At 35.3% G+C, this 12951-nt stretch overlaps 1 protein-coding gene across 2 annotated transcripts in view; it reads left to right on the top strand.

Annotated features, from left to right (window-relative positions):
- The window catches only part of ENTPD6 (ectonucleoside triphosphate diphosphohydrolase 6), a 29295-nt gene that overhangs the window by 10472 nt on the left and 5872 nt on the right, over positions 1 to 12951 (top strand). For both annotated transcript variants that reach the window (XM_015812131.1, XM_015812122.1), the window contains exons 5-12: positions 784 to 927; positions 2065 to 2140; positions 4824 to 4859; positions 5557 to 5645; positions 7577 to 7656; positions 8708 to 8772; positions 10393 to 10494; positions 11849 to 11989. In XM_015812131.1, coding sequence (XP_015667617.1) covers positions 784 to 927; positions 2065 to 2140; positions 4824 to 4859; positions 5557 to 5645; positions 7577 to 7656; positions 8708 to 8772; positions 10393 to 10494; positions 11849 to 11989 — 733 coding nt within the window. The remainder of the gene's footprint in view (positions 1 to 783; positions 928 to 2064; positions 2141 to 4823; positions 4860 to 5556; positions 5646 to 7576; positions 7657 to 8707; positions 8773 to 10392; positions 10495 to 11848; positions 11990 to 12951) is intronic.

Below are 12951 nucleotides of genomic sequence, written 5' to 3'. Positions count from 1 at the left end.
GCGTATCATAGTATTGCCAGGTTTACAGGTGTATAGTTGTTGAATAAATATACATCTATGCTATTTGTTAGGTAAGGTTTTAAACATTTTTTTATGTTCTGTCTCCATTTTTAAAAGGTATCTTATCTACAGAATAATTCTTCAACAGGTAGGCATAGCTTTTGCCAAAGTTAGGACCATGGATGTTAGGCAAAAGCAACCAGAACAGCTCTGAAGTTTCAGTCAAGAGGTTTCTGTATTGTTCAGTTGCCAGACTGCCTGCCTTCACTTGGGAAAGCCTGATGTAGTCCTAAGTGTTTGATCTCATATGCTTTCTCACCCTCTAGAGCAGGGGTGTCAAACTGCTGGCCCACGGGCTGGATGCATCATGCTAAAACCACGCCCACCCCATTGCCGGCAATGGGAAAAAAGTCACACTATGTCACGACACATCACATGATGTCGCAAGTTTGACAGAAAGCTATTCTATAGAACAGGCAGGACAGCAGAAAGCAAAATGCTGTGTACTTTGAATATTTTTTTTTTAACTTGTAAGCCTCTCAGTGCCATCAAGAAGTCAGGCAATCTCAAAATCTTAAAAATAAAGAAATAGCCTGTATCATCCACATTTATAGTTATTTGTTTTTTAACTGCTTGAATAACTGTTTTAGTGGTTTAAGGCACCAGGCTAGAAGCCCAAATAAGAGAACATACTGTATGCTTGTGTGCGCACACACGCACACACACAAAAAAAACCTCCAAACCCTGCTTAAATAAAAAGGCAACACATTTTTGTTTTGTCAGAGTGCTGAAGGAATAAATGAGTTATTGGCAGTTGCTAAAGAAACTGTCCCTATGCATTTGTGGAAGTCAACTCCCTTAGTTCTTAAAGCAACCGCTGGCTTAAGATTGCTGCCAGAAGAAAAGGCACGGAAATTATTGGATAAGGTACTTTGTTCTTTACTCTTATTATCTTGATTAGCCTAAATTAGTTTGGTATCAGGGCAGGAATCTGTGTTAAATCTTTTGCATTATGTATTCTAGTCTAATAGATAATGGTTAGACTTCAGGCTTATTGATGAATGTTAGAGTATTAATAGGGGGCTGCATTACAGTTTGTCATCCACAGTTATGAAGATGGGTGTGATTTCTTTTAAATCTTCCAATGCAGCAGTGGATGATTTGAACAGGTTTATCAAAAAACTTAATACAGATAACAAATCTGGAAGAGCTCTGCACCTGGAATGCGTAAATAATTTGACCTAGATGGGGTTCATTCTCTGTAAATGCTTTTAATTTTGGGGATGCTTCTTGCTCCATTATGGCTCCTGAGTATCAAGATTACTGTGTATTTGATTTATGATTTTCTACCACGCTCAGATGGTATATCCTCAGTTTCTGAGAATGACCAGCTGTTAGGAGACACTGGTACAGATAGTCCTCGACTTACAACCATTTGTTTAGTAACCGTTCAAAGTTGTGCTGAAAAAAGTGACTTATGACTAGTCCTTATAATTGTGACCATGCAGCATTCCCACAGTCACATAATACAAATTTGGGCTCTTGGCAACAGCATGTATTTACAATGCATTCCAGGGTCATGTGATCTCCATTTGTGACCTTCCCAGCCAGTTTCCAAAAAGCAAAGTGGGGGAAGTTGGATTCACTTAACATCTGCAAGATTCATTTAACAACAGTGGTAATTCACTTAATAACAGTGGCAAAAACAGTCATAAAATTGGGCATAACTTGCTTATTGACTGCCTTGTTTAGCAATCAGAGTTTGTCTCAATTGTTTTCGTAACTCAAGGACTGTCTGTAATCCTGATAAACAATAAAGAGTAAAATCAGTGATATCTCTGTGCCATATTTTCTATTATCATCCGTTGTTTATCTCTGATTAGACACAGCACTATTTTTACTTCTTGATGGAAACTCATTATGGAGGAGGTAGTTTAAATATAAAAGAGTAAATTGATCAATAAGAAGAATGACACCATATATACAACTGCAGAGAAATATTTTCTGAATGACAGTGTTTTTTGAGTTTTAAATGTATTTGTATCAATCTTCCTTTAATTTTAGGTAAAGGACATTTTTCAAGAGTCTCCATTCTTTATAGGAAATGATTGTGTCTCCATAATGGATGGATCAGATGAAGGTAGTTGAATTTGTTTTTCAATAATTTCATATTCTACTTGCTTTTGTTTGTAAAATAACCTTCCTGTGCAGATAAAATATTTGTGTAACTAAGTGCAGACACAATTGTTTGATTAATATGTCTGTAATATTTTTTTCTCTTTCCCTTTCATTCAATCATGCCCAATTCTCAAGAACTGGCTGGACAAGTCCCTGCAGTTTTCTTGGCAAGGTTTTTCAAAAGTGGTTTGCCATTGCCTCCTTCTTCTTAGGCCTAAGGGAAAGTGACTAGCCCAAGATCATCCAGCTGGCTTCGTGCCTAAAGTGACACAAAGAACGGTCTTCCTTTCTTTAACCTGATGCCTTAATCAATAGAACCAAACTGGCCCTCCTACAATATTTTAACTGCTTGCAAATATTTGTGGAGTAATATAAAGATCATCTATTTCTGTTCTATTAAATCAAAGTACTGTTTCCCAAATTCCCTACATATATACATCTCTATATATACATACATACACACACAGACACACACGTGTGTCTCTCTGTGTGTGTATGTATAAAAGAGATAATATTTTTAAACTTAGGTGAAACTTTGGTTAGAGTTCGTTGAAAATGAATCAGTAAAAATGAATAGTGAAGAATTTCAATCCTCACTTGAAAGGAGTGCTGTGGCTGAGTGTCCATTTTTTGCCCAAAATCTTTACCAGGAAGAATGTTTTTTTTCTGCTGATCGTAAATCAACTTAAAATTAGAATTGCTAGAAAGATTTTGGTGTCTGGTTAAGAATTTCTGCACTTACTTTTCATTGTAATCATAATGTGAAAATTCTGTTTCACATATGTCAAGCAAAAAAAGAATTTGAACTTCATGTTTCACAACAGTTGAGTATTCTTGAATTAAACTGCTCCAAAAATAATTTTGTAGAATGTTATTTTTTTATTTCAGTTAAAAAAAAATCAATCATTCTCAATTCGTGAAACATAGAAATAGTGGCTATGTAGTCCATAATGAAACCAAAAGGTACTCTATGATTTCCTATCCTTTTATAGAGAAATCAAAATGGCTCCTATTATTATATCTGCAGGCAACTGAAACAAGAAAAAGACATTAGCCTGTCATCTATGCAAAATTCTCAGTTGTCAGGTACTATGCATTCATAGTGAGTGAACTTAAATGGACTCCAGAAGATGGTAGAGGACAGGAAGACCTGGAGGAACATTGTCCATGGGGTTGCGATGGGTCGGACACGACTTTGCAACTAACAACAACAACATGCATTCATTGAAATTTTATTAGATAATATCTAGTTAACTAGATGGAATCTAAACTGTAGCTCAGAGTTGAAATGGTACTCTCTGAGCTCGGTTGTTTTCTTGCAGATGTTTCATTACCCAAACTAGGTAACATCATCAGTTTTGATGATATCTAGTTTGGGAAATGAAACATCTGCAAGAAAACAACAACGCTCAGAGAGCACCAAGGACTCTACAAAGTCTAAAGTTAAACTATCAAGGATGAGGTAATAGTAACTTTTTGGAGAAAAAAAAATCTGCATTTCCTCAGCACCTTTTTCAATCCCTTAAGGCAGGGGTCTTCAAACTTGGCCCTTTTATGACTTGTGGACTTCAACTCCCAGAATTCCTCAGCGAGGCACGCTGCCTTAGGAATTCTGGGAGTTGAAGTCCACAAGTCATAAAAGGGCCAAGTTTGAAGACCCCTGCCTTAAGGGCAAGATTTTAATTCATCTCTCAGGAAACAAATTGATCAGTTTCCAGTGCCTGTCCTACTGTACTAATAAACAGGAAACTGCTGTTTGCATTTATGGCAGTTTTCATCTAGCTTCTGAGGAATTCTTCCATTTGCAGTAGCAATGGCTAGCACTTGGTTCCAATGTTAGTCACAGCCTGGCACCTGCAGGAGTGCCCTAATCTCCTCTTTTATTGAGAATAAATGACTTCTTCATTTAGAAAGAAAATGGAGTTAGTTTAGTTAAGTAGTATTCAGTTCTGGGTAAAATTGCAAGTATCCATCTTCCACAGAATGAGGGCAAGCTCATGTAAGAGTGAGTGAGCAATTTAGTTAATGAAATTTATTGTTTGTAGTTTTATTTAGCGTTTACTTGCTTTTAGACTTTACATGTTCTGAAACTGGAAGTACAGTTGAGACAAAATTCTGTAGATACGTTTTTCAGTTTGTACTGTGTTTAATTTTTTATTTTATTATAAATTGTAGGCTACACACAGTATTGACACAGAATACTGTGCGACCATCTAGGAAAAAGAATTTTCTATACTATACAATTCTTTATTCTAGCAGATACTTTGAATAAGTTCATAATGATCATTTCCATATGCAAATATGTGAAGGCAAAAAGCATGTATCGTATAATGCTCCAGGTTAACTAAGATCTTTTGGCTTGTAAATAGCACACTGAACTGACATTTTCTATATATCTTTCCTCTGAAGATCCAGCTCATTTTTTCTGATACAGTAGAAACCAGTTTGAAACCTAAGCTCCAGTTAGTGTTAGTCAGATACCTGTATCGTAATTGTTGTAACAATCATGTGTCTCCTGTGCCACTTTTTCACTCATCCTGTTTTGAGTGATTTTGACCAATTAAATTTGCTCTTACTGATAAATAAATCACAGGAGCTGGAAAATTGAAACCTAATCTGTACTTAATTGCATTTTTTAAAATCAGGTATTTCGGCATGGATCACAGTCAACTTTTTAACAGGTATGTTTGCAAGTATGTTATATTACGTTTATATTCTATATTATTATTATTTATTAAACTTGTCAGTTTAATAAATCGCCCATCTTGTCAGTGGTGACTCTAAGCGGCTTACAAATATTCAGTTAAAATGTACTATAAAATATTGAAACAGTAATTGGAATTATACATTTAAAATTCAATTAAAATAAAACAAGAGGGAGAGGGAGGAAACAAAGTGCTCACAGGGAGGAGGTGGGGTACTATGTACTCCATCAACCACCTCCAAAGTGCCCATCCCCATTGGGACCCCAATATAATGCAATTTATGTTCTCTCAAAATGTTCAAAGTATATAGTTTGCTATTTGCTATTTGCTGAAGTAATTTGCTATATCAAACTACAACATTTACATAAGTACTATTGCATTCAGTGTAGCAGTTCCCAGGACATAAAACACATTTGCTTCAGATAAAACTCCAGTTATAGTTTGAATTTAAAACCTATGCTTACTTTAAATATATTTCAGCAAAAACAAGAAATTAAAACATTTCCATGTATTTTATGTTCCTTGTTTGTTATTTGAAATTAGAAGCCTGATTTATGTATGCATGATAATATAGGCAAGATACATGTGTTTTACTTGGAACTGTTTGTAAAAATAATTACATTTCTTGAATAAACAATCCATTAACTTTGCTTTATCAAATTATGCGTTTCAGATAGCTTGAATAATCCAATGAAGAAATGTGTAGGAATGCTAGATTTAGGTGGTGGATCTACTCAAATCACATTTCGCCTGAGCACTGAAGTAAGAAGAATATAAGTCCCTTTTATTTCAACTCTTTCAAGAGATCACAAGATATTTTACACTTTTTTGTTTCTGTTGATTTGCTTCAATTTTGATTTGGGGTATAAAAACATACCAGCGTTAGCATGGATTTAAAACTTTAATTAACTCTCCATTGTTGACATTTAATGGTAGTAGGTTTTTTCTATTCAAGAGGAGAAAGGCTGTCAGCGACTATTACTTTTAAATATATGACTTGCAGTATTGAAGAGAAGAATAGTGTAAGGCTAATACTAGCTATATAAATGGCTATGGATGTTGCCTAAAATCCAAAACTATATAATTTAGATATTATCCAAATAATCTTTCTGGTACATTGTTCTAGCTCTAGAAATATGCCAGCAGATCTTAGGAGCTAACAAAAATTGTAGCACCTGTCATTTCATTGATTCATTCACAGTATACAGCAAGTATAAAGCTGGAAAAATTCTGACAGGCAGCACATTTCTAATGCCTCTCTGGCAGCATTGCTTTTGATCTCTAGACGCTCCTGGCCATCAAGGCTGACAGACAACATTTCTGCTAGGCAGTGTCTTTTCAGAATATCCTTGAAAAGTATCCAGAAGCTTCAGCTGGTACAGAATGTGGCCATGCGGGCAAACATAAAGAACAGCCCATGTAATACTTTTACTATACAAACTGCATTGGGTGCCATTTTGCTTCCAGGTCCAATTCAAGGTATTGGTTGTGACCTTGAAAGCCTTACATGGCATGGGGCCACATCAGTCCATCCCACCCAGTCAAGCAAGGAAAGTGTATAATGGGCCTTGTCAGCTAAATAATTCCAACTGGTGAGGTCCAGGAAAAGTGCCTTCTCTGCCATTGTCCCTGCCCTGTGGAACATTCTTCCACAGCCCCCCCCCCCTCTCCTGGCCTTTTGGAAAGATATAAAAACATGGCTCTGCAACTTTGCTTGGGGCTCACAGAGGAGCAAACAAAACAGTTTGCTGGTCAGTGCCCTGAAGGGCCTCCCCTTGCCTTTTAATTAGCTTTAATTAACTGGTTTTTAATTCATCCTTGCCTTTTAAAATATTATATACTGTGTCTGTTTTAATATTTTATTTGCACACTGCCCGGAATCCTTCTGTGAAGGAAATTTTAAATGCCTTTTAAAATTTGATAAAGGCTTGTTATGGGAAATAGCTGTATAAGAGCATGCACCTGCCTATTTTGTTATATAGGGGGGGAAATGAATGGGGGCTCACGGATGTGTATTGAATATTAAAAGTTGGAAAGTTGGACCAGAAGGAGGGATAAACAAATCACAAAGAAGGGGGAAAATAGAAAGCTGTGCTTGCTTGGATGGCTGATGAGGCTTCAAAAAGAAAGAGGGAAGAAGTTTAAAGAACAAATGGCAATATATCAAGCAATATTGGACATACTGCAAGCAAGAATGATTTGAAAGATAGAAAGATATGGGAGGTATAATTGGTGAAAAATAATTTTAGTCAAGTTTCCTTTTATTTTATGCCTTTAATTTATTTGGCTTCCTATTTCTTATTCCTTTTCTGTATTTTGCATAACCCTGACAGTTGATATGAATGTAGGTTACAATTAACAAGCAACATAGCAGTATTTTAGTTGCCTTGTAGGATGCCACTGTAGTTAAGAGACATAAGGCACATAATTTTAATAGATGCAAGTATCTGTAAGATTCTAGGCTTACTGGCTTAAGCAGAAAATAGTAGCATATAAAGTGGAAGATCATGCTCTGGTCTATTTACTGTGATATCCAATCTTGAATCTTTCTATTTGTTCTTATCAGACCGTGCTGCATAGAGATTTAACATGTAATTTTAAGAACATTTAAATACAGCTTTTTTAGTAGCTCTCCAACAACGTTGCTCTATTTTCTTTTTATGGAATATCAAGTATTTTTTCTTTCTTTACAGACATCTATAGAGAACTCAACTGCTGAACACATCATTTCATTTAATTTGTTTAATACTACATATAAACTGAATTCACACAGGTTAGTTGTCAGAATGTTTTTTCATATAGTGCAGTAAATTATTTTTTAAAGATTGTTAAATGTTCCTAGTAATTGATTATTTATAAAAATATCTAATACATTGTTGCATGCAAACATTTAGGCACCTCTGTATGTTTCTGGAGAACAGCCTTTTGATAGTCCTAAACTTGGTTAGTGGAGAAATACAGGTGCTCTCAATTATGCAAAATCTAAGATATGGTAGTGTTAAGATCAAACCCCATTTATATCCAGGATCAATTATAAATTTAATAGAGAAATAAGATATTGTGCTACCTGATTTTTGTGTAGAATGGAGTTGGCACAAACTAAATATATGCAGGGCTCTAAGAATCTACCCCAAACACATTCTAGAGTAGCAACAGGCCAAGAGATTATTTGACTCCTGTACACAGAAAACCAGATGACATTTTATAGCCCACATTTCTGACACTGTTCCCCTAAAAGTCTGAGCAATTTAGATTGGCTGGGCAACCATATAGATCAGATTTTTCAGACTGTTACCTATAAGCCAGGAGTCCCAGGAATTAGAAAACCAAAATATAAATTTGGAGAAAGGTATTGATCACATTGATGTGTTAAATATTTGTAATATCCTTCCCATACTTTTAAAAAATACCTTTTCCTTCCTTCAAAGACAATGTTTTGGGGAATAACAGCAGATTACGGGCAATTCAAATTTAGCACTTGACCATACAGTTGCTAGTTATAAAAGTATTGGCCATTTTATAATAAAGAAAATAACCATATTTAGAACAAAATTATTATTACAAGTATTAGAATAACTGAAAGGTGCAAATTGACAGTAGATCTGCCATATTCAAAATCTCCTTATACATGCAGTATGTATATTCTTATAGTCTGCAATAGGATGACTTCATGGTTTTTTTTTACTCTTTCACAATTCAATGGCTGCAAAATCCAATGCATTCTGTATCTGTTGTTTATAGTCAGCCAGTGATACTTCATAAGTACTATTCAGCAAAAAAAAGAATCTAGTCTTTATCAGAATTACTTCTCTCAATCTGTCTAGTTACTTGGGATTTGGATTAATGTCGGCACGACTGGCAATTTTAGGAGGAGTTGAAGGCCAAGCCTGTAAGTATTATATATTATTTGAATGATCTACAAGAATCCTAAATTGCTTTTTTTTTAAAAAAAATATTCACTTTTCCAAATAAGTAGTGACATATACTACTCAATTAAAATCTATAGTTTCTTTCTCTTTTCTTTCAAGGTATTAAAAGGAATGCACAAGTAAAACATAATTAAAGATAATTAAAAACAGATAAAACTCAAAATAATGCTATGCCTAGTCAGGAAACAGACTATGAACATCAACCTTGGCTAATCTTGAAAAATCTAAGGAAAGTGAGATCTGGTTACTATTGGGAGATCAGGATATATATTTTATTGCCAAGACAATTCTGAAACAGTAGTGCTGTTGTACAAAAGCAGCACCATTTAACTTGGGTTCCCTTCACCTCCTAGAAGTGCAGGAAAACTAGAAGCTGTTCCCTAAAAGATCAGGCAGTCCTAGATGCCAACCCTTGAAGGGCTTTAAGGAGAAAGACTAGCACTCAATATTGTATCCATAAATTTAATGGTAACCATTGCAGAGCACACAAAATTGGTGTCGTGTGTTCTCATTGCCAGAAACCAGGAAATATCAGGCTATCATGTTCTGGACTAGTTGAAATTTCTGAATAGTCTTTAAGAGCAAGCCTGTGTAAAACATAATAATCAATCCAGATGGCGATGAGAACTTATAATCAGGTTTTTCTGCATCAAATAGGATTGCCATAGCTGCAGTTGTTGCAGCTGGGCAAAGCTCTTATAGCATATATTTTAGCTGCTGTTATAGCAGGAGCCCTGAGTCTAAAAAGGTCCCCAGATTGCAAACCTGCTCTTTCATGAATAGCTCCTACCCATCCAATGGTAATGCTGGTGTTGAAAGAAAATGTGATACACAAACAATAACTCATCTTACTTGACTTCAGTTTCATTATGTTCTCTTCCAATCTTCCCAAACCTGTTTCTACAACCTAGCCTAACGAATGCCATTCACATAGCTATATCTTAGGAGCAGCACCCCTGACCACCAGTAAGGTATTTCTAATTATCAGAACCATCCCTCCTCTCCCGTCCTAATATTAAAGTAGTTGAAGGACTGAAATCTGGTAGGGTAAATCTCTGACACGGCTACATTGTCACTTCATGCATCCAGGTTTCAGTAATAGATGACAGGTGTGCTGCCTGATTCAATACCAAGTCACGGATGAAGATGGTCTTATTGCAAACAGACCTGGTCTTAACTATCAGCATCCTGAGGCTTTAAATTGTATCTGGAAGTCTGTTGATAATGTCAACAATAGGAAATGTGCTGCAATCTAGACTGGAAAATTAAATCCACTGTAGAAGAAGGCAATAGCAATCTCCTCTGTATTGTTGTCAAGAGAACTACATTTATGTCTATGAAATCACTCAGAATTGAACTTGATTCAAAGGAGAGTTTACCTTTTATTCCATCTTCGGAGAATTAGATACCTTAGCTTTGCTTACTACCCTGAATTCATGTCTGATTGATAATTGTACTATACATTCAATTATCAAATAGAAAACATTCGCTTGGGAATAATGGGGGTGGGAAAACAGTTTGCCTACTCAAAATAATTGCTGTATCTCAAGCAAACTCCTCTCTATATTTTTTCTTAACAGTGAAAGAAGGTGAAGAACTAACAAGTCCCTGCTTATCACTTAATTATCAAGGTGAATGGGAACATGCAAAGATAATGTACAAAATTAAAGGGCAGAAAACAGGTACAAGATAAGATAAGATAATCTTTATTGTCATTTTTTACTGTGGGCACACTGGCAAACATTAAAAATGAAATTCTGTTGCTTGCTTTCAAAAGTGTACACATACATAACACACATATAAACATGCTATATCCAATATATGTGCTATATGTTATATACTTCTTTATTTTTGACTTGTACAAATGGGTCTTTTGAATGGAAATTGTACATTTGTACACATGCTTCCTTTAAACAGAGGAGTGCATATACAATATTCTGCCCACATGCCACAGTTTTACCGAATTTCTGCAGTCACACTCATGAATAAGGATGGTTGTTTGAAAACAATCACAGCAGAAGGCTGACTCATAAACCTATTTAAGGTGGCACATCAGCTTTTTAATATTGTTTGATCCACAAGTGATTTGTGATAGAATTCAGAGATACAGAAGGGAGAGTTTTATTGTGCTGATCTAAAGACGTTTGAAAGTAAGAACAATTAGGTTTTTTTCTATCTTTTCCTCCTTTCCAAACATGGTCCCAGTAATCAGGCATTTTTCTGAAATACTTCATTTTTAGGAAAGAGTGCAGAAGTAAGTATAATGGAAACATTTTATTCCTTCTAGGCAGCTCATGATTACAGTTAAAATATATCTTTCAAGCAGCTCAGAATAAAGTCTAATGCACTGATCTAACAAAGGACAAGTTTGAACCAGAAACAGCCACAAAAGTCAACAGATTTCAAAAACTAAAATATAAAATGTGCCATAGAATACTGAAAGTCTATATTAAAAGCACAAGCCTCCATTAATTCACAGAACCTTTCTTGGAAAGGTGTTTCAGCTGCTAACTCCTTCCATCAGTGGATGCTTAAACAATTACATACTATTTCTCCATTCCTTCCTCTTCCTTATACAAGGGGGGAGGGCCTTCTCTGTGGGAGCTCCCACCCTCTGGAATGAACTGCCCCCAGAGATCAGGGTCATCCCTGATCTCCCTTCCTTTCGCCGCGCCCTCAAGACTTGGTTATTCCAGCTTGCAGGACTGGCCTAGGGTATTTTTAGAGGGGTTTTAATTATATTTTAAATTGGACAATATTTAAATATCTCTTTTAATTAATTTTAAATTTGTATTGTTATCTATGTATTTTAATTGATTGTCAGCCGCCCTGAGTCCTACGAGGAGAAGGGCGGGATATAAATCCAAATAATAAATAAAATAAATAAATAAATGTTGTAATTGCCTATGTAATGCCCTGTATCTTTGCTTATTTCTTACTTGATGCTAATTGATAATTATTTGCTAAAGATACTGAAAAATAAAAAATCTCACAAATACGAATTTCATTACAGTCTTTTTTCCCTTTTTCTTTTAGGAAGGCCACTTTTTGAATCATGTCATAATGAAATATCAAAAGTGCTGAACAAGAAAATTCACGAAATAGCCAGAATAAAGGATTTGGATTTCTATGCTTTTTCCTACTATTATGAATTGGCAGTAGATGCTGGTCTAATAGGTAATTTAGCAATAAGGCAATAAAAACAGTGTGAATGTCATATTACAAAGCTGGCTTTAGTTCACACAAATGTAATAACGAGTTCCACAGGGCATTAATACTAATTAGTCAAAGCAAGTGAGAAAGTAGAATCTAACTTGTTTCCTTTCTCTGCCATCAGAGATTCTTCTCATACATGCTGGAAAAAGTTTAAACATCAGTAATTTTAACTAACCCCAAATTTTTATTTACTTATAAAATATTGATGAGCATAAAGTAATATTCTAAAACAACAGTAGGCAGCATGTCAAACTGATCAGGCAATAAATGTTACTGCCTACCAGATTATTAGGAAATTCCCAAACATCCACCAAAATTCCTCCACATGTATCTGGGACAGTCTTTTGTAATACATCTTCAGTAGAAAAAAAATGTAATAAGTCCGTTTGCTGTAGTTTGTTTTATCTGGATTAGGAAATGATTTCACCATGGCAGAACACCAGATAGTTTTTTCTATATCCATATCATTCCATAATTGATCCAAAGTAAAAAAAGGATGGCCAATGAATACACAAAGCCAAGTATTACTTGGGACAAGCCCATGGCAGCTATGGAAGTCATGAACTCCTGAACTTTTCTGAACCCAAAAGACTGCACAGACATTATGGTTACAGGTTGAAGCCTATAGCATTGAAAGGCTGAGTTTTGCCCACCGTAGGTTACAAGGAAGGTGTAAAGGAAGAAAGAGAGAGAATTTGAGTTTCAGAGAAAAGTTGGATCTGATTGCAAAACTAGATTCTGAGATTCTAAAAACTTTGTGTATATTTGATATTCACAAAGCCAAAGATAAGCTGAAGATCCATTTCTTATAAGTACATCATTGGTGCTGTGAAATCACCCACAATTGCCATGTTAAAAATATATAAATTGGTGCCGAGTGGCACTGAGAACATCAGCCTACAGCACTACAAGCAAATAAATAT

The sequence above is a fragment of the Protobothrops mucrosquamatus genome, unplaced genomic scaffold (assembly GCF_001527695.2).
Source record: "Protobothrops mucrosquamatus isolate PMUCROS unplaced genomic scaffold, P.Mucros_1.0 scaffold_57, whole genome shotgun sequence".
NCBI lineage: Eukaryota > Metazoa > Chordata > Lepidosauria > Squamata > Viperidae > Protobothrops > Protobothrops mucrosquamatus.
Note: the sequence above shows the minus strand (reverse complement) of the source record. Positions and strands in the feature narration are given on the sequence as shown.